Source organism: Bubalus bubalis, chromosome 22 (genome assembly GCF_019923935.1).
Source record: "Bubalus bubalis isolate 160015118507 breed Murrah chromosome 22, NDDB_SH_1, whole genome shotgun sequence".
Lineage (NCBI taxonomy): Eukaryota > Metazoa > Chordata > Mammalia > Artiodactyla > Bovidae > Bubalus > Bubalus bubalis.
The window spans coordinates 17,424,199-17,437,741 of record NC_059178.1 but is presented as its reverse complement, the minus strand read 5'-3'; the positions used below and the strand labels follow the sequence as shown (position 1 = coordinate 17,437,741).

General features: G+C 41.9%; 1 protein-coding gene across 3 annotated transcripts in view; it reads left to right on the top strand.

Annotated features, from left to right (window-relative positions):
* Window positions 1–13,543, top strand: part of SETBP1 (SET binding protein 1) — a 407,482-nt gene that overhangs the window by 370,222 nt on the left and 23,717 nt on the right. For all 3 annotated transcript variants that reach the window (XM_025273717.3, XM_025273714.3, XM_025273715.3), the window contains exon 5: window positions 8,122–8,292. In XM_025273717.3, coding sequence (XP_025129502.3) covers window positions 8,122–8,292 — 171 coding nt within the window. The remainder of the gene's footprint in view (window positions 1–8,121; window positions 8,293–13,543) is intronic.

The window sequence follows — 13,543 nt, the reverse complement described above, 5'->3', positions numbered from 1 at the left end:
ACAGTTGAGTGCTTACTATATCTAGGCACCATAATAAATGGTTTTGTATGTGTTAATATTTCTGTTACTGGTATAACAAATTTCCACAAACTTGGTAGCTTAACCAACACAAATGTATTATATTACAGTATAAGAGGTCAGAAGTCCCAAAGAAGTCTCACCGAGCTAAAATCAAAGTATTGACTTCCTTTCTGCAAACTATAGGAAAGAATCTATGTTCTTGCTTTTTCCAACCTTCTTGAGGCAACTTGCATTCCTTAACTGAGGGGTCTCCAATCCCTGGGCCATGGACCAGTACCCAACCACAGCCTGTTAGGAACCCCAGCTGCACACCAGGAGGAGAGTGGGAAGCAAGCAAGCAAAGCTTCATCTGTCACTTTCCTTTCTCCCCATTGCTCATATTACTGCCTGACCATCCCCACAGCCCCCACCCCCATCCATGGAAAAATTGTCTTCCACAAAACCGGTCCCTGGTGTCAGAAAGATTGGGGATTACTGGGGAGGGTTAACTCATATCCCTCCTCCTCCATCTTCAAAGCCAGCAACTTAGCTGCCCCCTTACCCTACTTCCATCACCACATCTCTTTCTCTGACTCTTCTACCTCCTTTTATTTAAATGAACTTAAACTTTTGACTACATTTTGACCGTCTCGTTATCAAGGGTATTCTCCAGATATTAAGGTCAGCTGATTAATTAACAGAATTAATACAACCTTAATTCCCACTTGCCATGATACATAGCACATTCACAGGTTCTAGGAATTAAAAAGAGGGGCATTATTTTCTACTACAATATATAAACTTCTTTAATCATCAGTAACCTCGTTTATACAGATGAGGAAACTGAACACAGAGAGATGACATGAATTGCCCCAAATCACACAGCTAGTAATGCAGGTATCTTACCCCCAGAGAATGTGTTCTTCACCTGTATTCTGCATTGTGCTGAAAAAGGAGTTTTAGGTTAGAAGACCATGTGTGAACAGAAATAATTAGAGCAGCTTCCCCAGAAGGTTTGGGCCTAGAAGGAGAAATATATATTCCATTTGTCCATTCGTCCATCCAACACTTTTGAGTATCTAATACCCATCAAGCTAAGTGCTGGGGAATCAAAATAAAGTTAGACATGGTTCCTGACTTTTAGATTTTGCAGTTACTTACAAGAATTGTCAGAGCAATGAACAAATAATTATGTAATAGGAGATAAATCCTATTGTAGAAGTCTCTCCAAGATGATAAGACATATATGTGGAAGGGAAAAACTAACTCTACCTAACCACAAGATGTGGGTTTAATTTTTCCCAACTACCTTTCCAAACATATGTTTTAGTATTTGGTTTTTACAACTCAGCCCAAGCACTCTTGTCTCAGTTTCACAAAGAAGGATTGTAATTTCTGCTTTTGTTCTTGTCATTTCCCAGTCCTGGCAGGCCTTCTCTCTACTTTTAGTTGTTGAATTCTACTTATTATTCAAGACTGGGCTTTTTGTGCTTGTATCTGTCTTCCTGCATGGACAGGTTTGCCCCATTCAGAGAAGGTTCTTGTTCCCTGTACTTAAAGGTACCTGGCACTTACAGGCTCTTAATGAATGTTGAATTAATATATGAGTGAACACAAGACCACATCAGATCCCACTGAGGTCTCATTTTCCTCCTAATTCATGGAGGACTCCTTTGGCTTCCTATCTCACTTGGTTTATCAGTTTTGTAAGTGTTTCTGTTTTATCCCACTCTACTTAACTCAACTTTCTTTGTGAAGACAGAGATCACATCTTCTGAGTTGTGCTATGCAGCACTCAAATAACTGCTGATTTTAAAATGACTGACTCCAGGCTCACTGAATAGCATCCTACTTACAAGTGACCTTGGCTGAACTTCATCTCTCAAGATCCTGAAATGAAGTAAAATTCATTTGACACAAAACACATGTTGATAGGGCATCACCAGCAATTGAGCAGGTTGTTCGCAGTGTGTAGGCTCGAGGAGAAAAGGGCGCCGAGAAGCAGCCCGTGCTCCTCTACAAACCATGAACAGCGAGAGGGGTGCACGCCGCACAGGAAGTCATGCTTTATTCGAATGTTTACAATCATACCCTCTCTTTGCTAAGATCTGGGCCCTTGGGGATCTCCACCTAGGTGTCGTAGCTTTTACAAATTTACCCAAAGATTCTGTATGGGTCGCAAAAGTTCTGATTTTTTGATGATTAAAGAGGCCCTTTAGGATACTTCAGAACTCTTATAAAAAGTAACAGCTACCTTTGTGCTATGCAGAGGTAATTAGAATGTAATTCTTAGAAAACTTAGGGGCTTCAACTGTTTTGACCAGTGTCACATCCTTGGTATGGTAGATGTTCAGTAAATACTTGCTGAGTTAATGAATAAGACGATGTAACAAAAATAACATTTTTATTGACTCTGGCACAGAAGTACATTATTTTCCAAATCCATCTATTTCTTAATTCACTTTATTCCATAACGTGTATCCCCTTATCTACCATGAGTGAAGTTCATTTGCAAACAAGAATAAAAGAGAAATGGGAGAATTCATACAGACAACCAGCATATGAGAAAAGGAATTAAAATCAAGTTATCAGGATGAGTTTCCTCTTGTGAAAAATACATACTGGTTTACCCAAAAGTCAATGTGTTAGGGAACAGAAAAGAACTTTGAATTGAGTCAAGAGGCCTGGATTTCAGCTCCGCTTTTTCCTGCACATGTGATACGTGAGCTTGGGCACTCACCTGGTCATCTTTGCCTTGGTTTTCTTATTTGTGAATCTGGAGTTTCACCCTCTGACTCTTGTCATCCATACATAGGGATGCTGCAAGGGGCAAATGGCATAATGCATATCATTGCTCCTTGCAAGATTAAAAGCCACTGACTGTTCAACAAAACATGCCTCTCAGTCCATGCCAAGTCCTACATTCTACTGTGAAAGGATCAAAAAGATGATGGAAGGAACTAACCACCCCAGTGGTGTCAGCTTCTCACTATGCCATTCTGAGTTTTGTCTACAGGAAACATCTGCATTTGCAAATCTTAGAATTAAAAAATTAATTAAGTTTATATTAATCGCATGCTGTTTTACAGATATATTGCTTTCTGTAGTAGATTTTACAAAATGAATTACATATGATCCCTGGATGATGATTCTATCAGCACTTTTAAAGAAAGTATGAAATGAGGACTCAGCCAGGAGTTAAGATCTAGTTTTTACTACTTCTTACCAGCGGTGTGATTTTAGATGAGTAATCTCACTTCCTTGAACCCCCATTTTCTCTTCTAGAAAAGAGGAGTAAATAGTAACTGTCCCACAAAGATTTGTTTGTTTCCCCATAGAGAACATGAGATGAGTAGATAACTAACTTTATAAACCTGAGCGACATACAAATTACTCTATGGTGAGGCTGGTTTTTATTATCCAAGGTCACAAAGCTCATTACAGGGATCCTGGGAAAATCAGCCACTGTTAGACCCTGCTTTTCCTGCATGACCCCTGTAACCTTGAGCAACCTGGGGAAGAGGTAATTGAACAGCAACTACTACTTCGGAAGAAACAGAATCAAGATATCGAAGCTATTGACTCAATATTGACTCACCCTTAAGGCAGTAAACAATGCTTTGGTCTCTGACCTTTCCGCATCCTGGGGCAGTCAATAACCTGGCCTCTAGATGCAGCGTCTGCCACAGATTCTGATTTGGGAGTACTTTAACCTTGAACTGAGCTCCAAGTAACCAAGGCAACAGGAAGTCAGCTTCTGCATCAGAGGAGCTGGAATCCATAAATCAAGTCTCTAATGCAAACACAGTGTGCAGGTAGAGGTTTAAGAGGATAAGTGATCTATGAGAAATTACCTTTGAAAATGAGTGACTATCCCTCGATAGGCTATGCACAGTTTCAAAGACTTTTTTAGAAAATTTATCAATCAAGGTCAACAGATTATAGTAGAATGTTTTCGTTTAACTTTTTTTATTTCTCTTTGGCTCATCTCTCTTAATTATGAACAGATGTTGGATCCACGAGGTTATTAGCATTGTTATTTCCTCCTTTAAAAATGTACTGGCCTCCAGATAGGCAAGCCTTAGTACAGTTTGTCCTGTGTTGGGGTTTGGGGCTCCTCTGAACACATCTACCATCTTCGTACAGTCTGCTGTCTGAATTTGACAGAGTGATCCTTTCCCAGATCGAAGCCATCATTCATTGCCTTTCCTCATGCCCCAGTATAAGTAGCAGGGCCACACCTCAGTGGTCTAGTCAGGACAGTGCTGAATCTGGCTTTCTTCATGACTGATCTCCAGCCTCAAAAATCTTCCTCCCTTGGAGAGAACAGCCAGACTCATGCTGGAAAGGAATTTGCCAAATACCCCACCATTCTGCTGTCACCTAGCATTTGTGAGAACTGGTTCTGAAATGTTTCCCATTTGTCTGGTCCTTTGGGTACCTCTCCATGGCAGCATCAGCTGCCACCCGGAATGAAGGGAAGCCAAGACTTCCAGTGGCCAGCCTGTCCAATGCTCTCTCCCAAGGAGAAATCACCCATTCCAGTTTCCTGAGACCTCTGCTCCTAGACAGAGTTTGTGAATTGCTAGTACTGTTATATCAGCCTTAGTTTACAGTTTATCTAATATTCTTGCCCACATACACTACTTCTGGAATTATTTCCCTAGTCCTTTCAAAACTGGAGTATGTCTGAGAAAACATCAGGATTTTTTTTGTTTTGTTTTCAATTTGTTTTCAAATTCATTGGATGGCAATTAGTAAACAGTACTATAATCTAGAAAATCCTAAATTATCTAGGGCTTTCAAGATAGCTAAATAGTGACCATCTGAATTATAGAGTGTTCCAAGTGTCATTTTATTATTTTTAACATATTCTGTAATATAAACACTTGAGTAGCAAAGTACACCCAAGAGAGGTGTGATCAGATCCATTTTAATGGCATGATGTGGATTGTGAATCTCTGTTTGAAAAGGGTACAACCAAAATGGCTTAAAATCACTGTGTTCCCAAATGAAAGTTAAATATCTGCCTGCTAATCCTGTTTATGGCTCAGTCCTTGTGCATGTCATAATTTGAGTAAAGAGCTACCTGCCCCACCTGTGTCCACAGGTACAAAGAGGACAGACAGATCAGGGAGAGGACCTAGAATCCAACAGACCTCTGGCAGCTTAAAGTTCCAGAGGTGTGCTGTGCCAAGGATGCTTGCGCCCGTTTGACGGGAACAGGGCCAGGGTGGCGCAGGGTACCACTGTGGGGGATTCTCCTAACTTAGGCTTTCTCTCCCATTGCTAGATTTGTTAGCCATCCACAGTCAAAGTGCATCAGTCACTGTACTCTGATGACCATACTCTGATAGATCACTAGGGTCTTTCTAAACTATGTGTATTTTCTCAATGGAAAAACAGTTTAAAATATGTTTGTAGTTTAAAAAGTATTAACACTAAAGAAGGCTAAAGAGCAGAAGTAAAAACTCCCACACTAATCTTTCCTGTGCTCTCCTTCCTTGGAATAACCACAGTTAGCTATTTGGATGTATCTCCTGGCAGAAGATTCTGTTTGCATTTTACATATATTGCCTGTGTTTACCTTGCCTATCCCTTGCACACCTACATATTTTCAAACAGGCATCATCCAGGGGTCATTTCCTTGATTGTTGCACTTCCTGATTTCTTGGTGGTTGTGCCTTGCAGTCTCTCTGTCATAGAATTTGATGTTTGTGCACCCCCACTGTCAAAACTCTATGAAATATGAAATCAAAAAACAAAAATGGTATTGTTATTTACAGCTCCTCAAGTGGAAGCTTCAGAGGTTTGGGGTGGAGAGTAGGAGGAAGGTCAGTTCAGTTCAGTTCAGTCGTTCAGTCGTGTCCGCCTCTTTGTGACCCCATGAATTGCAGCACGCCAGGCCTCCTGTCCATCACCAACTCCCGGAGTTCACTCAAACTCACATCCATCGAGTCGGTTATGCCATCCAGCCATCTCATCCTCTGTCATCCCCTTTTCCTCCTGCCCCCAATCCCTCCCAGCATCAGAATCTTTTCCAATGAGTCAACTCTTCGCATGAGGTGGCCAAAGTACTGGAGTTTCAGCTTTAGTATCATTCCTTCCAAAGAACACCCAGGACTGATCTCCTTCAGAATGGACTGGTTGGATCTCCTTGCAGTCCATGGGACTCTTAAGAGTCTTCTCCAACACCACAGTTCAAAAGCATCAATTCTTTGGTGCTCAGCTTTCTTCACAGTCCAACTCTCACATCCATACATGACTACTGGAAAAACCGTAGCCTTGACTAAATGGACCTTTGTTGGCAAAGTAATGTCTCTGCTTTTGAATATGCTATCTAGGTAGTAGAAGGTAAATGAAAATGTCAGTATTTCTTCCTTAGGTGGTTACAGATGCCTTTTCCAGGTGTGATACAGGGCCTCTGTGTCCTCAGTGTGAAGCATGCTATTGGTAGGCGGGGTCATGGGCAGATGTTGGAAGATGGCCAGTGCACCAAGATGACCCCTGAGTTTAGCATCTGGCTACTTGAAAACTTCCAGCTCTGACAATAAGAGCTGGATGAGTTTAGTCAGTTATCTCTTAACATCCCAGAAATGTGTTGACCTCTTCTATAAAATTAAGAAAATAGTAATCTCTACACTACATGCTTCACAGGGCTGCTGTTAAGGCCCAAGTAGGCAGATCTCACTATGGAGGTACGTTGACAGTCTAGGAGGGACCAGTGTCACTCAAGTTGGTTGGATGGGAAAAAAGGTCAACAATTGCTATTTGTTGTTGTTGTTGTTGCTATTTGCCACTTCTTGTTGTTGCTATCAGTGGTCTGTAGCCTACAAATAAAGAAATTCTGAGTAGATGACCTTTTGACATGGATTCAGATACCTCCAGTCTCTGAACTTAGGCTTAGATGAGTTGGAGAGTGATTTTCTTTTTTTTTTTTTTTTGCAGTTAGGGATGTAGAAGGTCCCCAGAAATCCCTGGTCATGTCAGGTAGGAGAACTGAGGCTTTGCTGGCTGGTTTTAGTTTGACCTGTGGAGCAAGTTATAATAGTGAGAGTAGTAATAATAGCAATAATCATAACAGGAAATCAGTAATCATAACAGGAAACACATAGCATGGACTATGTGTCAGACATTGTTCTGAGCCCTTTACTTTGATTGACGTATGGACGCTCCAAACCACCCCTATGAGAGAATGTGGTTCCATCCCATCTGCACAGTTAAGGAAGCTTGAAGCTTGGAGAGGTTAAGCAACTTGCTCATGATCACACAGCTGAAAAGTAAGAGGGCCTGGATTTGAGCCCAGGAAACAAGGCTCCAGAATAGTTCTTATAATGTGTCATGTAGTAAATTTCCAGGCCCATCCACAGGCACCTTATAAGAACCTACCCAGGCTTTTCAGCATCATAAAGAAGGGACTATTATGACCAGACACTCAAAGGCCCCCAAGTACAACTCTCACTTGATCTAATGACTATTTATACAACAGTCCCCACAGGGCATCTTCTGCCTCCAGAAGACTGACTTCTTGCCTGAATCATCTTCATTCCCCAGCCATGACTTAGGAGACATTCTCCTAAGCACTAAGAATGCCTTTCCTTCAACCATGCTGCTCTGGGAAGCCTTTCCCCACTTCTTCCCACACTAACCCCTTCCTCCCAGGCACCTAGAATGAATAACATGCAGACCTGCCCACACTTGTTGCCCAGTTTTTCCTTTTCATTTAGTCTTGTCTCCTCAGCTGACTGAGATGAGAAGCCTCGCTAGGATGGGGTGCACTTCTCCCCTCCATGCTGTGTATACCACAACCTCTGTAAAAAACAGGCTTCTTGACCCATGGAAGGTAAAGTGTACACGATGGATAACTCCATTAGACCTGTGCCCTGACCCCTACTTCCAGGTAGCCCACCCAAATGTTGTCACCACTAACAGCCACAAAATCAAAACCAGTCATGCTTCTAATTCATTTTTTTTTTTCTTTAAACATTCTAAAATGTCATTCTTGCAGCCAAAGTTCAGATCATTTGATGATGTGACCTTGGGTCATTTTCAGATTTTTATGTTGTCTGTCTTCCTGTTTCTTTAAAGTGACTGTAGGCTTTGGGGTCATTGTTTTTTTAGGGATACCAAGTCCCCACTTAAAAGTGGACCAAACGGCAATGCATGGTAAGAACGAGAGCTCAGCGTCCACCGTGATGACCAGGAAGAAGCCAGCCACGGTGGACAGTGTTGCGATCCCACCTGCCCCAGTGTTATCTCTCCTTGCTGCATCGGCAGCAACGTCGGATGCAGGTGAGCACTTCAGATGCTTTGGATTTGCCCCAGGGAAAGTGGGCGTGGCGAAGCCCTCTGGGAATGTGCTGCTGAATACAGGTAAAACTTTTGTGCTCAGCCAACCTCCTGCAGATGCTGAGCAGGGGCAAGGTTTCAGCACTGGATTTTTCAAGTGGGAGAAGGTCTAAGAAAGGAAGGAGATCATCTCAGAACCTAGAAGCAGAGGCCAGTGAGTAACAGTATTAATCACTGAAGCCTTCGTAATTACTAGCCTCGGCATAAAGGACCTTATATGTGTCATCTCATGTAACTCATAAAAGAGCTCTCTGGAACAAATACGTGCATCTTCATTCCAGAAGAGGAAGCTAAGGGTAAGGAAATTTGCCCCGGGAACTTTGAGACAGTCAAGATTCCAACTAAGGTCCAAAAAACATGCTCTCGACCGCTGCATTTCACTACCTCCTGTGCTCACCAGGGTTAGGAGATAATAATCAGCGCTTCCCTGAGGCTCAATTCATTCTGCCTCATGATGTCATGAATTCCTCAATAGCCACCTGGCTCCTCACTAGCAGTTTATAAAATACAAGCTCCTTACTCAGACATCCCTTATGCTCTGCCTTCCATTACTTCACGCATCATCTCCTGTATCAACCCCAGTATGCCAGACTCATCCCTACTGCCAGGAAGGAAGACCTTGCGCTTGGCTTAACACCTTTCTTGAGGACAGCCTTACTTAATTCCTATTCACATCCTTCAGATCTTCAAGGCCCAGCAAGTAAGTCACACCTTCTCTGAATACCAATAGCGTCCAGCATCTCTGTCATGCATTTGGACTGCATAAGAAATGCTTCTCTTTAACTTTTCTCTCATGACAGAATTGTATGTACCTTAGAGATAGAACCCATGATTTAGATTCTTCTGTCTTCATGGCACACAGAATGATGGCACATTCCATAAAATGTGTTGAATTGATGTACTGGTAAATCTTAGGCATATTGCAGTATTTAGAAATGCCTATTATGATTAGAAGCCCAAGAAGACACTCATTATTGATATTCACTCTAAACCCATCTTCCTCCAGGCAAGAATACTGGAGTGGGTTACCATGCCCTCCTCCAGGGGATCTTCCCAACCCAGGGATCAAACCCAGGTCTCCCGCATTGCAGGTAGATTCTTTAACATCTGAGCCACCAGAAAAGCCCTCTAATTCAGCAGATTGTTTTAAACAGAGAACTCAACTTGTCTCCATACCCACCTCTTTCACTGAGACCATTGGTAATTAGGAAAGGAGGCCAACTGAAATAACAGAAAGAAGAATTTGGCATGATTTCCCACGTTGAGTCTCACAAAATATCAGTAGGTGTTTTGTGATAGATGTTTGCAAACTTAGATGAGTGTGAGGAATGCTACTCTGTACCTGCTTCCTTCTGCAGGGTTTTCCTAGGCCTTTAATTGGCCCAGTGTGCACGTGAAGTTCCAGGAGGGTGAGACACAGAATTTCACCATCTTCCCTGACCACACAACCTTATTTTTTTTCCTGGGAATAGTTCTTAACATCTCTTGGAAATGGTACTCTTCACCACCACTTGGGAAATCTTGCTTTGAAGAAATGGGATCATCTCTCCAATATGATCAAGAATATTAGCATCTTTCACTTGCTAGGTGTGAAATGAAAAGTTTTTGATGGAAATGCCAGGTAAAGGATGCCAACTATGAGAATAGCTGTCCCTCTAGTAGGGAGAATCACAGAGAAAAGCGCAAGAAGCTGCCCCTGAGACTTGCAGTATCTTTGTGGAAGGGCATCTGTGGATAGAGAAGTGGGCAATGCTGCCATGCCTGGAACTCTAGGAATTCATCACTTGGCTGGAGCAAAAGATTTGGGCCAGAGTCTGCATGTGTGTGTGTGCATGCTAAGTTGCTTTAGTTGTGTCCCACTCTTTGCAACCCCATGGACTGTAGCCCCCCAGGCTCCTCTGTCCATGTGATTCTCCAGGCAAGAATACTGGAGTGGGTTGCCATGCTCCACTCCAGGGGATCTCTCCAACCCAGGGACTGAACCCATGTCTCTTACGTCTCCTGCATTGGCAGGGGTTTTCTTTAGCACTAGTGCCACCTGGGAAGCCCAAAGTATGCATACCCATCCAGATAACTGCTTATTGAACTCTGTCAGTTAAGCTCTGGACACCTCCCTTAAATTAGCCTGTGTGTTTCCGCCTTTGCTTGCCAAGAATAGGTATTTCCCAGAGGCAAAAGACAGGTGATCCCCTGTTTTCCTTTCCTGAACTCTTTCCATGCTGAGTGAGAGAATGCATTCTTGGGATCCCAAGCTTCTACAGGCTCGCCTCCTCTATTTGCATTCAATAATTTACAAATATGCCAAACGGGCATAGAAACAGGTGGATATTAAACTTTTAAACCCGCCTTTCTGGTAATAAGAACTGAGCCAAAGCCCTCCTGTTTCAGGATACAGGAATAGGCTGTTTATTTTTGGCAGTGCTCAAAGGAGAGCCTCACGAGAATTTCACAGATTTGGTCCATTTCCGGGTCTTAGGCTGCTGAGTGGAACTTTACGGGAAAACAAGCTAAAGACCTACTGCAGGTGCTGGAGACCAGACCTTCCTGAGATTCCACTCCCCACAGACAAATGTCTTCCCATAAATCTAAGAGAGTTAGGGGTGCACAACCTGGGCTCATGCCCAGTGCCCCATTTCACATGTGAAGACATTGATGCTTCCAAGATTCAGAAATTTGCCTGAGGTCATGCAGTTGGATTAGAATTCAAATTTCTTGATTTACTGCCTGATTTCCAGTAGAATCTCATTTCTGTCATAGGCCCAACAGTAGCAGAGGCAGACTTCTTTCTCCCTAATTATGGACTTCTAATTTTTTTAGAGAACAGTGAGTTAAACTCATAATTGGATGCTTTAACCAAAATCAAGTATACAGAAGGCAGTTAATAAATAGTTTCTGGGTTTGATTTCATTCAGTTCGGTGCTTGTACACTGCTGCTGCTGCTCCTGCTAAGTCGCTTCATTCATGTCCGACTCTGTGTGACCCCATAGATGGCAGCCCACCAGGCTCCCCTGTCCCTGGGATTCTCCAGGCAAGAACACTGGAGTGGGTTGCCATTTCCTTCTCCAGTGCATGAAAGTGAAAAGTGAAAGTGAAGTCACTCAGTCGTGTCCGACCCTCAGCGAGCCCATGGACTGCAGCCTTCCAGGCTCCTCCATCCATGGGATTTCCCAGGCAAGAGTACTGGAGTGGGGTGCGATGAGAAAACTCACTTTAATGTTTTCTTTAGAGTACCATCTTTCACTATAAATAAGGTAATTTAGAAATTACTTCTGGCTGTATACAGAAATCAACTTATTTTCCAATAGGTCATCATTTCTATGGAATGATTTTGAAAAACCAGACAAGTGCAGAGAAGGAAAAGGAAAGAAGAGTAAAATTAAGTTGCTTATAAAGCATAATTAATTTAAGAAATCATTTATTGAGGTATTTTTTTGACCACGTGGCATGAGGTATCCCCAACCAGAGAAGGAACCCATCCCCTCTGCAGTGGAAGTACAGGGTCCTAACCACTGGACTGCCAGGGAATTCCCTATTGAGATTTTTAAAATGCTAAAATAATTCAATTAACTTGGAATTCCATGTACTTTAAGGTATCTAGTACAGTCCCTGACACATAGTAGGTGCTGAAATAATCACTGAGTGAAATGAATGATTACAAGGGAATAGCTGTATACGTATTCAATACCAAATAACATGGGAGACATCTGAGAAAAACATGTTTGATATTGGAACTGCTTAACAAGCAAATGGGAAACATTTGACAGACATGTGGTAGGCTGTTGGTAAATACTTGCCAAATAATTTACCAGTCTATAGTCCTAATGGTATTTTTTTTAGACAGGTGGTCTTTGGTGAAAGAGAAAAAGGAACATTTCCCACTTCATTTTATAAACATGAAATGGAAGAAATGAATGTAGGTCAGAGGCTTAAAAATATGTCTTTTCTAGCTGGTAGGTGTGTGTATGTGTATATTTTTATTTGTTTAAGGGAATTTTTTTTTTTTAGCTTCTCCAAGTCTGGTAGTCGTGCTGCTTATGAAGTTATTGATTTGGAGGAGGAGGCAGAAAAGGAGCTGTAAGAGAGGGTGGCCAGACTGAGAACAAGTCAGTCTGTGACCTTCTGGGAGGGAGGGAAAGCAGTGGGTGCCTCTTGTGCTCAAGCAGGTCAGCTTTCGTGATCAAACTGCTCAATAGCCATTGATCAGCTGCAGTCCCCTGGCACAGCACAGGAGGTCTGGTTCAAGGCAGCACTGCATCATTATTGTGAGTAATTAGGGCTAATGCAGTGAAAGCTTCAATAAAGTTTGTTCGAAATGATGTATAATTTGAAATAACTTCTATTGCCCTGTTCCAATAGTGATTGAATAACCACACCAGATAATGTGCACCTGAATAAGTTAGCCTGATTTTTCTGATCCTCTACACACTGAACTGATTTCTCAAGGAGATTATGGGATGTGCAGAGAGTACAGGATTTCACTACTGAAACATGCCCCCACACTTTGTATTTAGGATAAGACTATGTTATTAAGTAAATTACAAAGTTTGTAGGCACTTCATAAAACACCAAGAAAATAAATTTCTTTGGTTTCTACACCAAGAGTCCAGAGTAGTAGTGATGGAAAAACAAGCAAATAGGCAGCCGTTCCTTTCTTGTTCTCTCTCTCTCTCTCTCTCTCACACACACTGATAATCTCTCATTTTAAATTCAAATAGGAAAAAAGACATGTATCAAGGTTGCTGTCACCAAATCTCACCTGTTCAAGGTATAGTCTTGTTAGAGATGACAGAGGGGCAATGGAGAGAGCATAGCTCTTAGTTTATAGTTTGTATCTGTTTTGTATCAAGGCTAATAAACTACTCTCTCAAACTGCATGATATGTCTTGTTTAGAACTATCAGAGTAAGTGAAAATATTTAAATTTCATAAGTCTATCAAATGTTTAGACATTTTGCTTCTAAAAGCAAAAGGATGAAATAATATCCAGGTGCAAATGCAAGAAGCAATGAACAGGAACTTCAGAATTGTAAAGTAATGTATTTGTTTTTTGTCATATGGGGAATCATGATCTGAAGCTCCTGATCAAAATAACAGGTCAAGTCAGCCAAAAGTCTTGTCCTTCAAAAAGAACCAAAATAGAGCAAATATATGTGCAAGTTGATAGGATTTGGAACATCTAAGAGCCATAAGTATAC